The following is a 20,026-nucleotide window of genomic DNA, read 5'->3' as shown; positions in this document are numbered from 1 at the left end:
AAAAAATCCTTAACCTTGAGAGAACAATCTAGAAGTTAAGACCAGCATATTTTTTTCTTATATAAATTTTGTTTGGGTATAATTTACACACCCAATATGTACATACATAACTTACAAATAATTCGCATATACATTTATGTGTACAGTGTGATTACTTCCCTTGCCTTTGAGGTCAAATTCATAAAATCCTCTTTGAAACCAAGGAGGTCCATAAGTTGAGTACCTATTTTTCCTTCGATGCAGTTTATTGTTTTAGGTCTTAGGTTTTTAATCCATTTTGAGTTAATTTTGGTACATGATGACAGATGACAGTCTAGTTTCATTCTATTGCATGTGGCTTTCCAATCCTCCATTTATGGCACCATTTATTGAAGAGGCTGTCTTTTCTTCAGTGTATGTTTTTGGCTCTTTTTTCAAAAATTACCTGTCCATAAAGATGAAATAGTGCCATTTGCGACAACATGGATGGATCTTGAGATTATTATGCTAACCAAAATAAGTCAAACAGAAAAAGTAGAGAACCATATGATTTCACTGATAAAACTGAAAGCAACAAAGGAATAAGACAAAGGAACAAGACAAAGTAACAAAGTAACAAAAACTGATATAGAAAATAGTTTAGAGGTTACCAGAGGGTAAGGGGGAAGGGGGGGATCGATGAGGGTAAACAAGATCAAATTATGGTGATGGAAGGAGAACTGACTCTGGGTGGTGAACACACAATTTGATATATAGATGATGTATTACAGAATTGTACACTTGAAACCTATGTAACTTTACTAACCATTGTCACCCTAATAAACTTTAATTTAAAAAAAGTGTATACATTTTTTGACACCATATATATATATGGGTATATATATATCCACATATTTATATATTTATAAATATATATATATCCATGTGTGGATATATATATATATATACACATATATTCACAATATATATAATATTTCCCATTGATCCTTTATAGTCACTTCTGGCTCCAAAAAATGACTGTTCTGATTTTTTTCCCCAACATATTCTAGTTTTGTCTATTCCAGAAATGTTACATGAATGAAAACATACAATTATTAGGAGACAGTTCTCCATGAGTCTTGCATGATTCTGCATGTCTTGTGAGCAGAGGAACTAGCTGCTTTTGTTCAGGACTAATTTTCTGAAGGTGTTTGTATATAATGAACAACCTTGGAAGCTGGAGATGATGTCTTTTCCCTGAGAAAAGGACAGGTTTTTAATTGTACAGTGTACTAAAGTTAATGTGTCCCTCTGGGGCAAAGGTCAGACACCTTACTGCTCATTATAATATATTCAGGTTCCCAAAACTACCAGGTTCCTGTTCGTGCAGATGTGATACTCTAGTTAATCCTATTGCTGTAATAAAGTTCTTTGTGTCTGACCCAGAAGTCTTGTATCTTCTGCCAACATTCACGAATCTGATAAGCTTACACACTGAGTAAAATCTCATTTACTTCACAATTCTTGACAATTAGTATGTGTTATTTTGTGCTTAGCATAATGTTTTTGAGAACTGTCCATGTTGTTTCACAAACTAATAATTAGTTTCTTTTTATTGCTGAGTTGTACAAATTTCATGGTTATGTATCAAATTGGTTTATCTGTTCACTTGATGCACTTTTGGGTTTGTAACAGTCTACAAGTCAAGATAAACAAATTTTCTATGTAGTAGTTATTATACTATGTAATTGAATAGAAATATTTATAAAATGCTATTACAGTACAGAAGAAGGGATAATCCATTATGAAAAAAAAACCAAAAAACAATCCTTCATAGGTGGTTTGATATTTGAGCTCGACCTTGAAGAATGAATCTCTCTTCTTAAGAGTATAGAAGGCCTGGCCTAGTATCCTATTAGAAAAAAATTAGAGTGCTATTCAAATTTCTAGCTCTGGAATTTTATATATGTACTTTTGTGCATAAGAATTTTTTCTTTTCTTTCAAAAAGTTATATGCTTCATTTGAAAGTGAGAGAGGTGACTCTTCTATTTCTAAGCATCCTCAAACCTTTATTTAAATCTTCCTTTAGGTCATCAGCATGATCAATCACTAGTGGCACTATAAAGTTTTGAGGGGTTAATCAGATGCTGTCCACCCTCCCCGATAGTTAATAAATAAATAATAATTGAAAAAATATGGGTTATTTATGTTTTCCTAATCTTATGTAGACAGTAAGTAAGAGCATCTTTAGGAAATGTTGCTGTTTTTATTGATTTACAACCTACAATCAAAACAAGTATACTTATTAGGGCAACTGTAGCTTCAAAGCAAGTTTTCTGAATCTCTGGTCTTTCCCACAAGCAGGAAGCTGTCCTGCAGCCTCTGATGTAGTAATCCTCAAGCAGTTATTGCTATCCCATGCTCCAATCTTCATTCTCTCAGTACTCTTACCACAGACAATTCCCGATTCAGAGGATTTTGTTGGTGACAGGAGACCTAGTTCTGTACATTTTGACTAATCATAATTCTTGAATCTTTGCCTGTCATAATATTTATTTCTTCAATGAAATAGTCTCCCTTAGGTCTCTAAGGGGCTAACTACATATCTAATATTAAGGGGTTCCTCAAAGAAATAAAATATTTTAAGTTACTAAAGAGATAAAGGATGTCAAATAATTAATAACTAACTATGTAACTGACAGTAAGGAAATTGTATTAATTAGTAATTGAGAGGCATATAGATAGTGGTTGAATATAGAATCTGGAACCTAACTGCTTGGATTGAATTCTGATTGTACTGTTTGTTAGCTCTGTGTCCTTGCATGAGTTACTTGGCTGATTTGGATATTCTACAAAATGAGGATCATAATAATAACAGTATCTATTTCACATAATCTTTACTGTGAAGATTATGTGAGTTTAAAATGTCTAAAGCATTATGACATTGCCTGGTGCATAGTAATATATGTGTTTGCTTTTAATGATGGTGGTGATGAAAAAGAAAAAGAAGATGATGATGATGATTTTAATTGTAGTAACTTCCAAGAAAGACGAGGTAAAAATAAGCACTGCACAGCAAAAACAGTTATAAGAGGAAAGTTTATACTTATACAGACCTACTTCAACAAACAGAAAAACCCCAAATAAACAATCTAAATTTACACCTAAAGAAACTAGAAAAAGAGGAACAAACAAAACCCAACGTAAACAGAAAGAAGGAAATAATGAAGTTCAGAGTGCAAATAAATAAAATAAAAAAAAAATAGAAAAGATGAATGAAGCGAAGAGCTGGTTTTTTGAAAGGATAAATAAAATTGACAAGCCTCTAGCAAGACTCATCAAGCAGAAAAGATAGAGAACACAAATAAAATCAGAAATGAAAGAGAAGAGATTATAACAGACACCACAGAAATACAAAGGATCATTAAAGAATACTATGAATAATTATAAGCCCACAAATTTGGCGATCTAGAAGAAATGGATAAATGTTTAGAAACATAAACTTTCCAAGACTAAATCAGGAAGAAACAGAGATTCTGAACAGACCGATTACTTACTAGCAATGAAATTGAAGTAGTAATCAAAAAACTCCCAACAAACAAAAGTCCAGGACCAAGTGGCTTCACAGGGTAATTCTACAAAATATTTAAAGAAGAATTAATATTTATCCTTCTCAAGCTATTCCAAAGCATTGAAAGGACCACTTGCAAACTCATTCTACCAGGCCAGAACTGCTCTGATATCAAAACGAGACAAAACACCATAAAGAGAATTATATGCCAACATCTGTGATGAACATAGATACCAAAATTCTCAATAAAATACTAGCAGACTAAATTCAACAGTACATTAAAAGGATTATGCACCATGGTCAAGTAGGATTTATGCCAGGGATGAAAGGTGTTGGTTCAGCATCCACAAAACAATTAGTGCAATTCATCATATCAACCAAACAAAAATTAAAATCATGTGATTTACTCAATAGATCTATAGATGTAGAAAAAGCATTTGGCAAAATTCAACATCCATTTATGATAAAAACTCTCAACAAACTGAGTATAGGAAGAACTTTCCTCAACTTCGTAAAGGCTATATATGACAAGCCCACAGCTAACATCATACTCAATGTTGAAAACCTGAAACCTTTTCCTCTAAGATCAGGTAAAAAACAAGAATGCCCACTCTCACCACTATTATTCAACATAGTACTGGAAGTCCTAGCCACAGCAATCAGACAAGAAAGAGAAATAAAAAGCATCCAAATAGGAAAAGAAGAAGTAAAACTGTCATTATACACAGATGGCATGATATGATATATAGAAAGCCCTAAAAAAATCCACTGAAAAATAAATAGAATTGATAAAATAATTCAGTAAAGTAGCAGGATACAAAATTAATATACAGAAATCTGTCACCTTCTTATATACTAATAATGAACAATCAGAAGGAGAAATGAAGAAAACAATCCCACTCATAGTTACATAAAAAAGAGTAAAATACCTAGGAATAAACTTAAACAAGAAGGGAAAGACCTTTACTCTGAAAACTATAAGACATCGAAGAAAGAAATTGAAGAACACACAAATAAATGGAAGGATATACTGTGCTCATGGATTGGAAGGATTAATATTCTTAAAATGCTCATACTACCCAAAGCAACGTACAGATTCAATGCAGTTCCTATCAAAATACCAATATCATTTTTAGAACTAGAACAAATAATCCTGAAATGTATATGGAACCATAAAAGACCCCAAATAGCTAAAGCAATCTTGAGAAAGAAAAACAAAACTGTAAGTATCACACTCCCTGATCTCAAACTATACTACAAAGCTATAATAATGAAAACAGTATGGTACTGACACAAAAAGAGACACATAGATCAATGGAATGGAATAGAGAGCCCAGAAATAAACCCTCACTTACATGGATAACTAATCTATGACAAAGGAGGTAAAAATATACTAGAGTAATGACAATCTCTTTAACAAGTGGTGCTGGGAAAACTGGATGGATCCATGGGGGGAAAAAAAAAGTAACTGGACCACTCTCACTATATACAAAAATAAACTCAAAATGGGTTAAAGACTTTAATGTAAGACCTGAAACTATAAAACTCCTAGAAGAAAACATAGGAAGTAAACTAACTGACATCAGTCTAAGTAATAACTTTTTGGACACATTCCCTTGAGCAAGGGAAACAAAAGAAAAATAAACACATAGGACTACATCAAACTAAAAAGCTTCTGAAAAGTAAAGGAAATCAACAAAACAAAAAGGAAACCCACTGAATGGGAGAATATATTTGCAAATGATATATCCAATAAGGGGTTGATATCAAAATATATAAGAAACTCATATAACTTAATTAAAAAAATAAACAATCAGGTCAAAAAATGGGAGAGAACATGAAAAGACATTTCTCCAAAGAAAACATTCAGATGGCCAACAGACGTATGAAAAGATACACAACATCAGTAATCATCAGGGAAATGCAAATTAAAACCACAATGAGTTACCACCTAACACCAGTCAGAATGGCAATTATAAAAAATTATCGAAAATCAACAAACAACAAACAACAATGTTTGGCTAGGATGTGGAGAAAAAGGAACCCTTGTGCATTGTTGGGACTGCAAACTGGTGCAGCCTCTATGCAAAACAACTTGGAGATTTCCCCCCCAAAATAAAATAGATATACCATATAATGCAGCAATTGCATTTCTGAGTATCCAAAGAAAATGAAACACTACTTTGAAAAGATATATGCACTCCTATGTTCATTGTTGCATTATTTACAATAGCCAAAATATAGAAGCAACCTAGGTATCCATCAATAGATGAATGAATAAGATGTGGTATACACACACACACACACACACACACACACACACACACACACACAAGAATATTATGCAGCAATAAAAAAGAATGAAATCTTGCCATTTGCAACAGCATGGATGCACCTAGAGGGTTCATGCTCAATGAAATAAGTTAGGCAGAGAAAGACAAATACTGTGTGGTTTCACTTATATGTGGAATCTAAAAACAGAACAACAACAAAAATACCAAAATAAAAACGACTCATAGAATGACTCATAGAAACAGAAACCAAAGGGATGGTTACCAGGAGAGAGAGGGTGGGGGGATAGGTGAAAAAAGGAATGGAAATACAGTCAATAACATTGTGATAAGTTTTCACAGTGACAGATGATTACTAGAATTAGTGGGGTTATCACATTGCAAGGTATAAAAATGTCAAATCACTATATTGTACACTTGAAACTAATATAACCAGTATAAGACTGTATACCAACTATATTTATATATGTAAGTAAAAAAGAAATAAAATGAAAAAAGTTATAATTTCACTCTATCTAAACATAAAATATAAGCACTGTTTGGGTTAAATTGAGTACACGGACTTGGACGACTGCTTCATAGAGTGCTTGTTGGGGGAATAACGAACAATAATTTGGAAAGGTAAACTGGGTTAGATTACGACACCTTGAAAATGAGGCTAAGTTTAAACATGATGTACCATGCATTAGAAGCTATTAAAGGTTGTGGACTATATAAAATGCATGTTTGAGAATTATCAGTCTGGCAGAGAGTGGGGACCTTAGAAGCATGAAACTGAGGGTTAGAATGAAGTTATCTAACTGTGAGGCAATGGGGTGGTGGTGAGAGTAGAACAAAACTATTAATAGGATAGAGGAAAAGAGGAAAATTGAAAACAAATAATATTTTAGTTGTGCGAGTAGGAAGAATGATAGCATCAATTGTTGATATCGCTTGGAAACAGAGAATGATGACTGAATCTGGATTATTTAGGCTTTTTGTAAATTATAAAAATACCGATAACTGATCTTACAGTATTACAAGGTTCTGAGTGATCTCTGAATCTCAAAGCAAGCCTGAATTGTGTTTATTATAGTTCTGGCAATAAATATGATGGTTTTTTTCTAATTGATTGGAAATTGGCTGTCTGCTCATGTTATAAAAGACAACATTACTAGACTTCATAGTTGATTAACCTGGGTGTTACAATTCATAACCATGTTAGAAAGCAGACTTTTCAACAATCTTAAAAATAGGTTTTATTTTTCTTTTTACTCTAAGATTGTAATTTCAGTTGTGCTGATACTTGAATTTTTATGTGACCCTTCATGTAATGTCTCCATTTTATATTTAAATTATTGAAATCCTAAAGCAGCTCTATCAAAAGTAAATTCTGTTACAGTATTCCCTCAGTGTTCTGTAAATTTTGTCTGACACATGTTTATAACAATGTTAGACTGTAATAGACATTTAAGTGCCTACTCTTTGTTCTGTTATTAATATAGCCATTCCTTTATATTTGGGGAATACTAGTAAATATAATGTCGTGGTCTGTGTAAGGTAATGGTATAAATACGAAGCAGTGTCATTCAGTGGGAATAAAGAAAAAAATAAAAACAACAAACAGATGAAAAACAAATGTTCAGGATCCAGACTAAAGAAATAGCTGTACAGAGACTTGCTGGTTTGTGGCTTGAGCAAGTCACTTTTGCCTCTTGGATCCTATATATGCAGGGACATCAGCCCTACTTTTTAAGTGTTTTATCAGCATGATATGAAATTATATGCATTATATGAAATTTATGAAATGCAGATTACATATATGGAATTTAAGAGAATCCCTATGTATAAATATTGGCTATTATTTTTTGCAAGGTAATGTGTCAGACATGTTAAAATATGATAGATTCCAATTCTCACTGTTGTCACAAGTCCTTGTCTTTCATTTCTCCCAGATAATTCTATTGCCTGTTAAAAGCACCCTAGCTTAAGTCATTCCGCTTTATTCCACCCACACCGCTCCGCCCCATCTAGGTCTCATGAAAGGTGAGTTTGGGATTTGAGTGAGTAATTTTCCAGCACCTAGGGAGGCCTAACGTAGCTAAACAGGTGACTACAGATATTGGCACCTGGAGAGAGGGAGCATGTGTTAGTCATGCTGTAATAAAATTCTTAGGACTTAGAACTTTGGACTTTTCCAACTTGAATGACACAGTGCTCTACAGTTTCTTTTTTTTTTAAGGCAAAAAGGAATTTGTCACTTTCACTAATAATTTTCTCTTCATCAAGGATCAAACACGTGAGTTTAATTGTGCTCTCTAACTTTAATTTTGATGTGCTTTCACATTTATAGAAAAGTTACAAGACTAGTAATAGGGACTCCTAAACACTCTTCACCCAGATTCATCAGTTGTTTACATTCTGTTCCATTTGCTTTATCATTCTAGCTATATATCTGTCTATTTATGATCTTTCTGAATTGTTTAAAAATAAATTGATGACATCTTGCCCCTTTATAAATACTTGAGTGTGTATTTCCTAAGAACAAGTACACTGCTGCATAACTGCAATTATCAAAGATCAAAATGAGAAAATTTAACGTTGATATAATGATATTATCTACTCCACAGTTTATATTTAAATTTTATCAATTTTCCCAATAATGCCCTCTTTCTTTCTTTTTTTCCTGGCTCAGAATCCAAACCAGGGTTAAGTGTGGTATTTAATTGCCATGTCTAGTGTACTTTCATTGGGAGCAGTCCTTTACCTTTCTTTGTCTCTTTTGACTTTGAGGTTTTTGAAGAATGCAGAGCAGTCATTTTGTAGAACATGCCTCAGTTTGGGTTTGTGAAATGTTTTGCCATGATTGGATTCAGGTTATGCATTTTTGGCAGGACTATCCTCAGAACATCACATCAGGAGGCACATAATGGTAGTTTATTCTGACGTTGATGTAAACTTGGGTCGCGTTGGACCTGCCAGGTTTTTCCATAGTAATGTTATTATTTTACTCTTTCTATTTCAAATAAGTGTTAATTTGTGGGGAGATACTTTGAGATTATGTAAAAATCTTTTTTCATCCAAACTTCTACCATTAGTTTTTGCATCCATTGATAATTTTTAACTCCATTATTGTTTCCATATATTTATTAGTTGACATTCTACTGAAAGGAAGAGCTTTCTCATGTCTTCCATTTAATTGCCTGGTTTTTGTTGTTGTTGATCTATTATATCAATAGAACTCATGTATTCTTCTCATGTTTTATTCTATGGGTATGGCCTATACTGTCATTATTTATTCAGATTCTCAAATTGTCCCATATTTAGCCAGTGAAAATCACTTCAAACTAGCTTCTACATCCTTTTGATATTTCCACATTATTATCGAGCTTTTCATGACTTTCTGGCACACGTTATTCTGGGATTATCTTGTACTTTTCCTGACCACGCCCTGGAATCAATCTTTTACCCAAGTAGTCACGCTTCTATTTCAAAGTGTATGGCATTCACAAGTCAAGATTTGGACACTACATTGCTACTGGTGTGTCATCGCTTCTAGGCCCTCAGTTAACAGCATTATAAATGTATGTCTGTGTATCTATCTATTTAAAAGCATGAGATGTTAGTCAAAAGGTACAAAGTTGCAGTTATGAAGGATGAATAAATCTAAATATCTAATGTACAGCATGCTGACTCTAGTTAATACTTTATGGAATACTGAAAATTTGCCAAGAGAGTAGATTTCTGGTGCTCTCATTACACATAAAAAATGGTAACTATGTGAGGAGATAATATATTAATTAGCTTGACTGTAGTCATCATTTCACTGTGTATACATATACCAAATGATCATGTTGTATGCTTTAAATATAATTTTATTAAATAAAAACCATAAATTTATACTGATATCTCTAATTTTAATCTCAAACCATAAGATATGTTCTCGTCTTCCCATTTCCATAATTGTTACTTCCTTTTCCAACAGTGAGAAACCTGGCTTCCCATTATATTCACCATATATATTTATTTGCTCAACTTGGAATACACAGAAGATGATTTCAGAATTGTTAACCCATACCACTAAATGGTAAACAGCAAACCTACTAAATAGAATTCAATATTTTTCTTTTCTGATGGGGTGGGAGAATATAAGTTGTGAGAACAACATAATCAGTGCACAATTCTTGTGTGCAGTTCATAAATTTAGACAAATGTCTACACCCATGTAACTCATGCCCTATCAAGATATAAGGCTTTTCCATCATCTTAGAAAGACTCCTTTGCATCTTCCTTCTCAGTATCCATTCCCTCAAGAGGAGCCATTTTTCTGATTTCTGTAACCATAGACTTGTTTGGCCTATTCTAGAACTTCATATGAATGGAATCATGAAGTGTATATTCTTATAACTGGCATCTTTTACTTATTATAATAACTATGGAATTCATTCATGTTATGTAGAGTTTGGTTCTTGTTATTGTTATTGACTAAGGAATATTTCACTGTATAGTTGTGCCACAGTTTGTATATCTACTTACTTGTTGATGGTCATCATTTGGGTTATTTCTAGTTGGGGTTAATATGAATAAGACTACTATGAACATTTTTGTACAAATATTTTTGTGAACGTATGTACTCCATTTCTCGTTTATACATCTATACTTGGAATTGCTAAGTCATAGGTAGGGAGGGGTATATTCAATTTTACAAGATATGGCCAAACCTTTTATTAAAGTGGTTGCACCATTTATGCTTTCACCAGCAGTGTATGAAATTCTGGTTGCTGTATATTCTCACCAACATTGGGTGTTATCTGCCTGTTTTTAATTATAGCCATTCAAATGATTATGCTATCTATGGCTTCTCTTTGGATCTTAATATACATTTCTCTGATGTCTAATGATGCTGGGACTTTTTCATGAGATTATTGGACGTTTGTATATCTTTTTTTTTTTTTGTGAAGTGTTTATTTAATTTTTTTCCGTATCCTATGTTGTAATTTTTTGTCTTTTTATTATTGAGTTGTAGGAATCCTTTGTATATTATGGGTGTAAGTCTTTTGGCAGATATATGTTTTTCAACTATTTTCTGATACTGTCTGGCTTGCCTATTCATTTTTTTAATGATGTCTTTTGATAAGCAGAAGTTTTCACTGTTCATAAAGTCTAAATTATAAATTTTATGGTTATTATTTTCTGTAGCCTTTCTAAAAAAAAATCACTTTCTTAGCCTGATTAAGAATCTGTTCTCCTGTTTTCTTCTAGAGGTTTTAGCTTTCAAATTTCAATCTAATATTCACTTTGAATTATTTTTTGTATGTGATGAAAAGTAGGGGAAGCTCTATGTGCTGTAAACCTAGATTTTTATTATTTTAAAGAAAATTTTTACAGAAATATTTTTTATTGTTTTTCCTTGGTATTAATAAAGACTCTTTAGGGTAGCAACTAACTCAAACTAGACTGAGCAAATAGGAATTTATTTGTTCACTTTGCTGGGAAGAATAAGGCATCTCATAGGATCAAAGGAAGGTACACAAGGCCAGGATTTCAGAAACTAGAATGAGGATGGATATTTAAAGCTGTCTCCATTCTTCTCTCACATCTACTTGTCTGTGCACAGCTTCATATTGCGGGCAGCTTTCCTCTGTGGGTCAGGGGAGAGGAATGTGGTCAGCCTCAGATGCTCGTCTTTCTATATTTCCATCACAAGCCCACTCCCTGGCCAGTCGCTGTTCCTGCGGAACTCAGGACCTATGTGTAATCAGGTGGAGGCCCACCCTCTGGCAGTGGGATAATGCTACCAACTGAAACAACATAGCATGAGGGAGAAAGGGTTCCCCAAAGATAGGATTCTGCACATTCCAAAAAAACATGTGCCCTACCAAGCTTTCTATTTTTAAAAATGGCAGTTTATGTATAGGATTTATTTATCTTTCACTGAACTGCTAATTAAATATATCTAGGTGCAATAAAGCTAGCTTTCTTTTCGGTTTATCTAAAACCAAAGTGTGAATTAATGAGATATTCTGAAGAATTAAAATGTGTTCAAATTATATGAGAATAATGGTACTTCATCAAAGATCAAAGTTTAACACATCAAAATTCATCACAACGTGAATGATGCTGAATAAAGTGGAATAGCAGTCAGATTTTTTTCACTTTGACATCTCACTTCCCTCAAATTCTAATGAAAAGACTGTTTTGTCAGTACCTCCATATAATAAACCACTGTAGTGCAGTGATTAGGACAAGATTTATGTACTTAGAGTGCCTAGTAATTTCTCAGAGCTTATAAAACAAAGCTGATGATACTCAACCCACAGGATTAATTGACAAAGAAGAGGTCCTTATTGGAAATCATTAATTACCTTAAGGCTTGCATTTGAAGGGGAAAAACCTGAGAATTCATGGTAGACAAATGATTATCTTTTGTCTACCTACTTGTAAAGTATTTTCTTTGTAGTGTGGTAGAATAAAAAGCTGGCCCCATAGAGAGCCTTAAAATGATTTTGTAATCAACAACATATCTGATTTTCCTGGGTTGGACTTGCTAAGGACTCTGACATTAAAAGTAGTATTTCAGGTAAGCTTTTATCTGAGCTTAAAAGTGTGACCATGAGGGTAGAGAGATGGAGACAGTCTTTAAGTAAGAGGTTATTTTCCTAGGGTGAGGGGATGACCGAGCTGAGAAGGTTCTCCCCAACTGAGCCTGTGTTTCTCAGCATTCCACTTCCTTCAGCTTTGCCCTGCCCACAGTTCCCACTGTATACTAAAGCTCTTCTTCATCGCGGCCGTTGCTGCCCATCCTTTGGGTATTATAATCCCATTACTTTTCAGATGTACTGTGTTTCCCTGAAAATAAGACCTAGCTGGACCATCAGCTCTAATGCGTCTTTTGGAACAAAAATTAACATAAGACCCGGTCTTATATTGAAATAAGACCAGGTCCTGTATAATATAATATACTATAATATGGTATACTATACTATACTATACTATACTATACTATACTATACTATACTATACTATACTATACTATAATACCGGGTCTTATATTAATTTTTGCTCCAAAAGACGCATTAGAGCTGATGGTCCAGCTAGGTCTTATTTTTGGGGAAACCAAGTAGATGTGGAAAACCTCTTTTCTTTGTTCCTTGAGACAGTTTTCAAAACAAAGTTTTACTAATGAACTATGAGTGAGGGCGGGGAGGGACATACAAAAGCTTAAAAATTGAAAGGTTTAAAAAATCACATTTCTGATCCTATTTTTAAGGGTCCAATCATAGATTAGATTAATTAATATAAAATAAGAGACATCCAACTCCGATTTCCTTTTTCCTGTTTCAGATCTGGTTTCTTTGTTCTTTGTGGCCAGACAATGCAATGATAGTTGCCAACCTAGAGCTCTCAGCAAACTATTAGCTCTTTCCACCAAAAGCTGACTTTTGTGGTTGCGTCAGCTGCACATATATTAACATTGGAACGGTACAAAGATCAGCATGGCGCCTGCACAGGGATGACAAGCAAAGTCGTGAAGTTTTCAATGTTGTTATGTAATGTATTAAGTTAATGTACAGCGTAGTTAATAATATTATTGTATTCATATTTGAAAGTAGCAAGGAAAGTGGCTCTTGATAGTTATCATGGGGAAAAAAATGTAACTGTATATGATTACAGATGTTAACTTGACTTATGATGATCATTTTGCAATAGATTCCTGCACCACATAACATTTTGGTCAAGGACAAATCGAATATACAATGGATGGTACTGCTATAAAATTATATTAGAGCTGAAAAATTCCTATCGCTTCGTGATGTCATAAGCATCTTAACATCTGAGTACCAGGCATTGCTCACCTGTTTGTGGTGATGCTGGTGTAAACAAACCTGCGATGCCATGTGTATAAAAGGATGGCACATACAATTATGTACAGAGCATAACACTTGATAATGGTAATAAACGACTACAGTATTGGTTTATGTATTTACTATACTATACTTTTTATCGTTACTTTAGAGTATACTCTTTCTACCTATAAAAATTTGCCATAAAACTGTATGTTGAGTTACACTGGCAACAGCTTCATACATTTTGTGTTCACCATGTCTCTTGATTGCATCATCTTCTCTTGTGCTTGATTTAATTTTGTGTTGTTTTGTACAGTGACACACTGTACAGGCTTGTAGCCTGGGAGCAGTAGGCTGTGCTGTATAGCTTAGGTGTGTGGTAGACTAGACCATCTAGGTTTGGGTAAGTGTACTCTATGAGGTTTGCTCAATGGGGCAATCGCCCAATTATGCTTTTCTCAGAAAGTAGCACCATTATTAAGTGGTGAATGACTGTACATACAAATATAGAATCATTATGTTGTACAACTGAAACTAATCTAATGTTATGTCAATTTTACCTCAAAACGAAAAAAGTTGACTGTCTCTTTTTTTTCCATTTTGAATGGCATTCTTTCTCAGGGAGCTTCTGAATTACTATTTTATTTTAGAGGAATACTTTCAATTCTTGGTGTGTTTATAGAATCAAAGTAACAAAGAGTCTCCCTCTCCTTTTCATACATGATTGATTGGTTGCCACTCTCTAGAGTGATGCATTGAGAAGGCATCTGGGTGTGTATCTAGGTTCTGCAGAAAAGAGAACTGAGATTAATGAATAACGTCTAAGATGGGCTTAGAGAGCAGCAGTGGAATTGCCATGTATCTGTCTTTTCTCTTTTAATTCCATCAATGGCAGAATATTTGTTTTGATTTGACTTTTGTTTTTACTCAGGTTATTAGCATGGGGAATTTTAATGGTTCTCTTTTTTACTTATCCCTCAAATAGTGATGTGGTGGTGGGAACATATCTAAGTAGATATTAAAATACTTCCTGCTTATTGAATTAAAACCTCCTAAAGAAGAAGAAGAAGGTACTCTCGACAAAGAATGAGGCATTAAACATGCAACAAAAACAAAATAAATACATAAAAGATGTTTTTGAAAAATGATTCATCCCATTAAGTCATTTTGATTTCTCTTCTTAACCAAATGAATTTGAAAATATTGAAACTTAAAATAATGAAATGTAAATTGACGTTCCTGATTCATCCCACTATATACATAATTTTCTATTACTGTCTGTTTTCTGATATTTTGAACAATGTAATTTCACACAAATCAAGCAACAGGATATTTAGTGCTTCCTCAGGAAAATAACTACACATATACAAAATTATTACTCTTAAAGTTTCCCCAGGTGTGCTTTTCTGGTGACTATTTTAAACTTTGTGTTCATAACTGTGGTACTTTATTCAGATCCCATGTTTTCTTCACACTTAAACTCTTCAGTTTTAAGAAGAAATGTTTCTTTATTTTTAACTCAGTTATGATTAAAGGGAGCATCAGCAGTGAGACATATGAGAGTTTTCTTTACTCCATAGTTTCTGAAGTTAGCTTAGCTTTAAACTGCTAAAAACTTAAAGAATTAGATTTAGATGGGAGAATTTGGCCTGAGGTCCTTTCATTGGTGTCTAATAACAGCAATTTTTAAAGGTTTTTTACAGTGTACTCTGGGGGGTTGGTCTCAAGGCCCCAAAGATTGATGGATGCATTGGCACTGTCATTCATTCCTTCATTCATTTATATTTATTTAACACACCTTTGAATATTCATTACATGTTAGTCGGCAGGGGTTCCAGAGAGCCCTTCCTCTAACTGTGTTATGGTGTAGAAGACTGTAAAGCACTAAGCACATGGCCCACGTGTGATAAAGGTTATGTCTAGAGTGATACAGGTGCTCATGGAAGGGCAATGTCCAGACTGGGGATGACGTAGGCACCAGGGAAGCTTTTGTAGAGGAGCTGATGGATGCATAGAATTTAACCATCAAGTCCAGTGAGAACAACCATGTGTGAAAACCCAAGGTCCTTTCAAGGTACTTAAGAAATTCGATTGCTTCCTAAAGTAAAATAGGTGCCAGATGATCACTGACATATAGGCCATGGTAGGACTCTAGGTTTTAGAATAAGTACAATGGGAGCCAATCAAAAAAAATGTTTTCTTTTTAATTAATATTTATTGGGGTGACAATGGTTAGTAAAATTACATAGGTTTCAACACACATTGTATGTTCACCACCCAGTCAGTTGTCCTTCCATCACCATATATTTGACCCCATTTACCCTCTTCTACCACCCCTCCCTTACCCTCTGGTAACCACTAAACTGTTGTCTATGTCTGTGGATTTTTGTTTCTTTATTTGTCTTATTCCATTTTTGCTTTCAGTTTTATATCCCACATATCAGTGAAATCATATGGTTCTTGACTTTTTCTGTCTGAATTATTTTGTTTAGCATAATAATCTCAAGATCTATCCAGGTCGACACAAATGGCATATTTCATCTTTCTTTATGGCAGAATAGTATTCCATTGTGTATATATACAACATCATCTTCTTTATCCAATCATCTATCTAAGGGCAATCAAAAACTTAAGAATAGAGAATTGTTATTTGATTTAAACTTTTAAAAAATCACTTTGGCTGTTTGTGGAGAATGAATATGTGTGAGGAGGTACCTGTGTCTTTGTGTTGGTGATTAAAAGTGGAAGCAGTGAGACCAGTTGGAAAGCTATTAGAATCACCTAGTAAAAGATAATGGTGGCTTGATCATGGAGTGGCAATGGAGATGGAGCCAACTGCATAGATTTGAAAATGTTTCTGAATTTACTGATAGATTTGATATTCAGGGTGAGGAGGAGTCAGGCATCAAAGATGATCCCTTTTTTTTTAACTGGGTATGTCATGGTGCCATTTATTAAGATCAGGTTTGGGGCAGGATCAGGTTTCAGACGGAGATCATATTCACTTTTAGGTATTTAACACCAAACCTATTGCAATTTTTATTAATTCATCAAACATTGATTGTGCTTCACCATATGGCAGACATGGTATGAAGTGCTGAGGATATCTGGTGTCCTTACGCTTGTGGAATTACAGAGATGGTAGATTTCAGAGTGGTGGAAGGGACCATAGTTTGAAATGATCCAGTCTGGAATCTTGATTTTATTAAGGATGAAGGGTAGAATTTGAGCCATGTAATTTATGCAGAAATATCAAGATTCCTCTATAAATATCGTGGTTATTTTAGTAAAACTTAATTTTGCTCATCCAGCAATAGTTTGGTATTATTTTCCCATAGGAATATGATGCAATCTGTTTTCATTTCTGTTTTAATGAATTGTTACAATTAGTACTAATAAAACACTTGCTGATGCATTCTGAAGTCATCAAAATATAGGCACGATACCAAGAGTTCAATGGGCGATGCTGTCATTGGTTTTACCAGACTTGTAAACAACATATGCAAGAGGAATCATAAACCATGTTCTAATGTGCACACATTTTTTTAGTAAGGCATTAATGTTAGACGAAAGTGAAATTGGGCACTTGTATTTTTTATATTATTGATAGTAGGTTGCTAATTACCTTGAAGAATTTTAGAGGGGATTTCTCAAACTTAATGAATGAATATAAGCATAAATATAAGAGGAAAGAAAAAAAAAATAAAAGAAGGGCCCAAAAGGAAGAATTTGTTGCACAGTCTCTGTGTGTGTGTGTGTGTGTGTGTGTGTGTGTGTGTGTGTGTTTTAATGTTTGTTTTAAGGTCTTATTCAACTTTATAAGTTAAGGTATTTGGTCAAAGAGTAAGTAGGTAATGATGAAATAGCAACTTGTGTAGATTTTAACAATTTAAACACCAGGAAAACAAAAAAGATTATTGAGAGTGGCCTAAATAAGCACACTTATTATGTAAATTATGTTGCAGCACTTATTGTTCATTTAGAGTGAGGTTTACTTGGCTCATTATACTAGGTCAAGTAATGTGAAAGAAAAGAGATGAAAGTTCCTGCCTAAGGGCATAACAAACTTGAAGCATTAGGCATGAGCCAGTCTGCACACACACATGCATGCACACTGTGGGGGAAGGTGTGCAGGAAGGTGTTACTGTCATGGGAATGCCTTACAGAGCAGTGTTTTATAGAGATGTGGGCCTGTTAATTAGAAAGATGTTTCAGTATAAGAAAGGAAAGAGTGGATATTGAATTAGACAGATGGTGGTCAAGTGGTCTACTTGAAGCTTAAAAGTATTTGAAAGAGATGGAGATAAAAGCAGAAATAGATAAGGGTAAAAGGGATCAAATATATGATGATGGAAAGAGAACTGACTCTGGGTGGTGAACACACAGTGTGATATATGGATGACGTATTACAGTATTGTACACCTGTAACCTATGTAACTTTACGAACAGTTGTCACCCCAATAAACTTTAATTAAAAAAAAAAAAAAAGCTGAGATGGAGATAGATTGGAATGCATGCCAATGGAAGGGGCAACACTACTGAAACTATGGTTGAGATTATCAAAATTTGAAGTAGTTAGTGCCCAAGTTCTGCTTCATCTTTGCAACTGTAATGACAGGACTAAATTCAAAGAAACGAAAAGCCCAGCAATGGAAGGTTTGACCCTTCACCTTCATAGAAGAACCTTAATTAAGTAACTAAGGACTGACAATGGAAATTTCATGGAGTTTATAACTAGGGTTGTGTATATACAACTCAATTGAAAAATTAATGGTGGAAATAAGAACTAGACAGAAAGACAGCTTATTTTCTGGAATCAAGCAGAAAAAAATAGCTTTGTGCATGGATATGCCAGAACAGGAAAATTCCATGTTTTATTGCTTAATCTGTATCCTTATATCCGCATCAAAGACAGAAGAGTAAGAGTGCACTTTTTACTTCCTGAAAACGTGCTTAGAAATAAACATTAGCAAGAATTTGCATGAAGCCTTTGGGACAGGAAAATGTCTTTTATTCTTAACCAATTGTCCTTGGCTCGCTCAGAAAGCTACCTCCCTCTTTCTTACTGTGGCAGTTTAGCTTCTCACCTGTTGATTAATTTTTTTCTCTATGATAAATTCATTTTCTTTTTATGTATAGTGTGTACGGTCTTATACTCCTTCACACATAACCTTGAAATGCTCTTCATCGTGTAATTGACTGGAGCACACCACTTACTCCTGATGTTAAAAGGAAACTCATCTGGCTAAGCAGGGTTTTTTTTTGGTTTTGTTTTGTTTTTTCCTAAACTTTTTCAGCTGCACTAATTCCTGACCAGTCAAAGAAACTCTCAAGGGGATACGCTTTGAGGGGAGGGAGGTGGAGGGCCAGATACATCTTGAGAAAGTTTCACATATGTAAAACAAATGTCTTCCATTGAGGTTTTTAAAATAGTCCCTTTAAACTTTAACATGTGTCAGGCTAGTGTTTGCTCAGATAATCACAGGCCTGCACAAGCTGGCCCCAATCAGTGTACACCAGACACAGAGGCCTATTATCATGAGAATTATGTTTTTGTTGGTTGTTTTAGTTTTTTAAAAAATTGCTTCTTAACACATTACCCCCAGAACTTTCCCATTCTTTAGTTCTACTTAGTAAAAAAAGGATATTATCACCCAGCTGGCTAGCTCATTTAAGGAAGAAGACACCACAGACTCTGTCCATGTTTCCTCCAGTCACGTTGTTGTCAGGTCTGTGGTTTACTTCTAGATATTTGACAAGTGAGTTGATAATACATTTTCATGCCTCCTATATTTTTTAAAGGACAGGGTGATTTAAGAAGGAATTGATATCAGAGCACCTTATTCTTTTCTTTTTGTTTGTTTGTTTGTTTGCTAAATAGGAAAATCCATCCGCTTGATAATGGAGGAGAACAATGACTCCGCGGAGAATACCCACCAAGGAGGGCGGAATAATGCCATGAAGTGTGGGTGGCTGAGGAAGCAAGGAGGCTTTGTCAAGACTTGGCATACCCGCTGGTTTGTGCTTAAGGGAGATCAGCTCTATTATTTCAAAGATGAAGATGAAACGAAGCCCTTGGTAAGTGACAAAATAAAAAGCACTGTGGGCTTAAACAGTTGAAGAACTAAAACGGTTTGCTTGAAACTGATGGAAACTGATGCCAACCCAATCTCTCCAGTTTCCTTCAGTTCACCGGCATCTTTCACACTTTTTCTCATTGTTTACCTTGGTTCAAGATGATGAACTTGCTAATTGAGGCCAAGAGGCAAATACTACTTGTCTAACATTAATTTTGATTCTTGCTAAGCTGGAATAGAATGTCTGAGTCCCTCAGGCAAACTTACTTTATGAGAAAATGTTAATGGTCGTCCACTAGAAG

General features: G+C 34.3%; 1 protein-coding gene and 1 pseudogene across 2 annotated transcripts in view; both read left to right on the top strand.

The window, feature by feature from the left end:
- Positions 1–20,026, top strand: part of ARHGAP24 (Rho GTPase activating protein 24) — a 697,105-nt gene that overhangs the window by 314,315 nt on the left and 362,764 nt on the right. For both annotated transcript variants that reach the window (XM_074323892.1, XM_019731289.2), the window contains exon 2: positions 19,529–19,725. In XM_074323892.1, the coding sequence (XP_074179993.1) occupies positions 19,549–19,725 (177 nt within the window). In that variant the 5' untranslated portion in view covers positions 19,529–19,548. The remainder of the gene's footprint in view (positions 1–19,528; positions 19,726–20,026) is intronic.
- Positions 13,249–13,348, top strand: LOC141570253 (U6 spliceosomal RNA; annotated as a pseudogene).

The sequence above is a fragment of the Rhinolophus sinicus genome, linkage group LG02 (assembly GCF_036562045.2).
Source record: "Rhinolophus sinicus isolate RSC01 linkage group LG02, ASM3656204v1, whole genome shotgun sequence".
NCBI lineage: Eukaryota > Metazoa > Chordata > Mammalia > Chiroptera > Rhinolophidae > Rhinolophus > Rhinolophus sinicus.
Note: the sequence above shows the minus strand (reverse complement) of the source record. Positions and strands in the feature narration are given on the sequence as shown.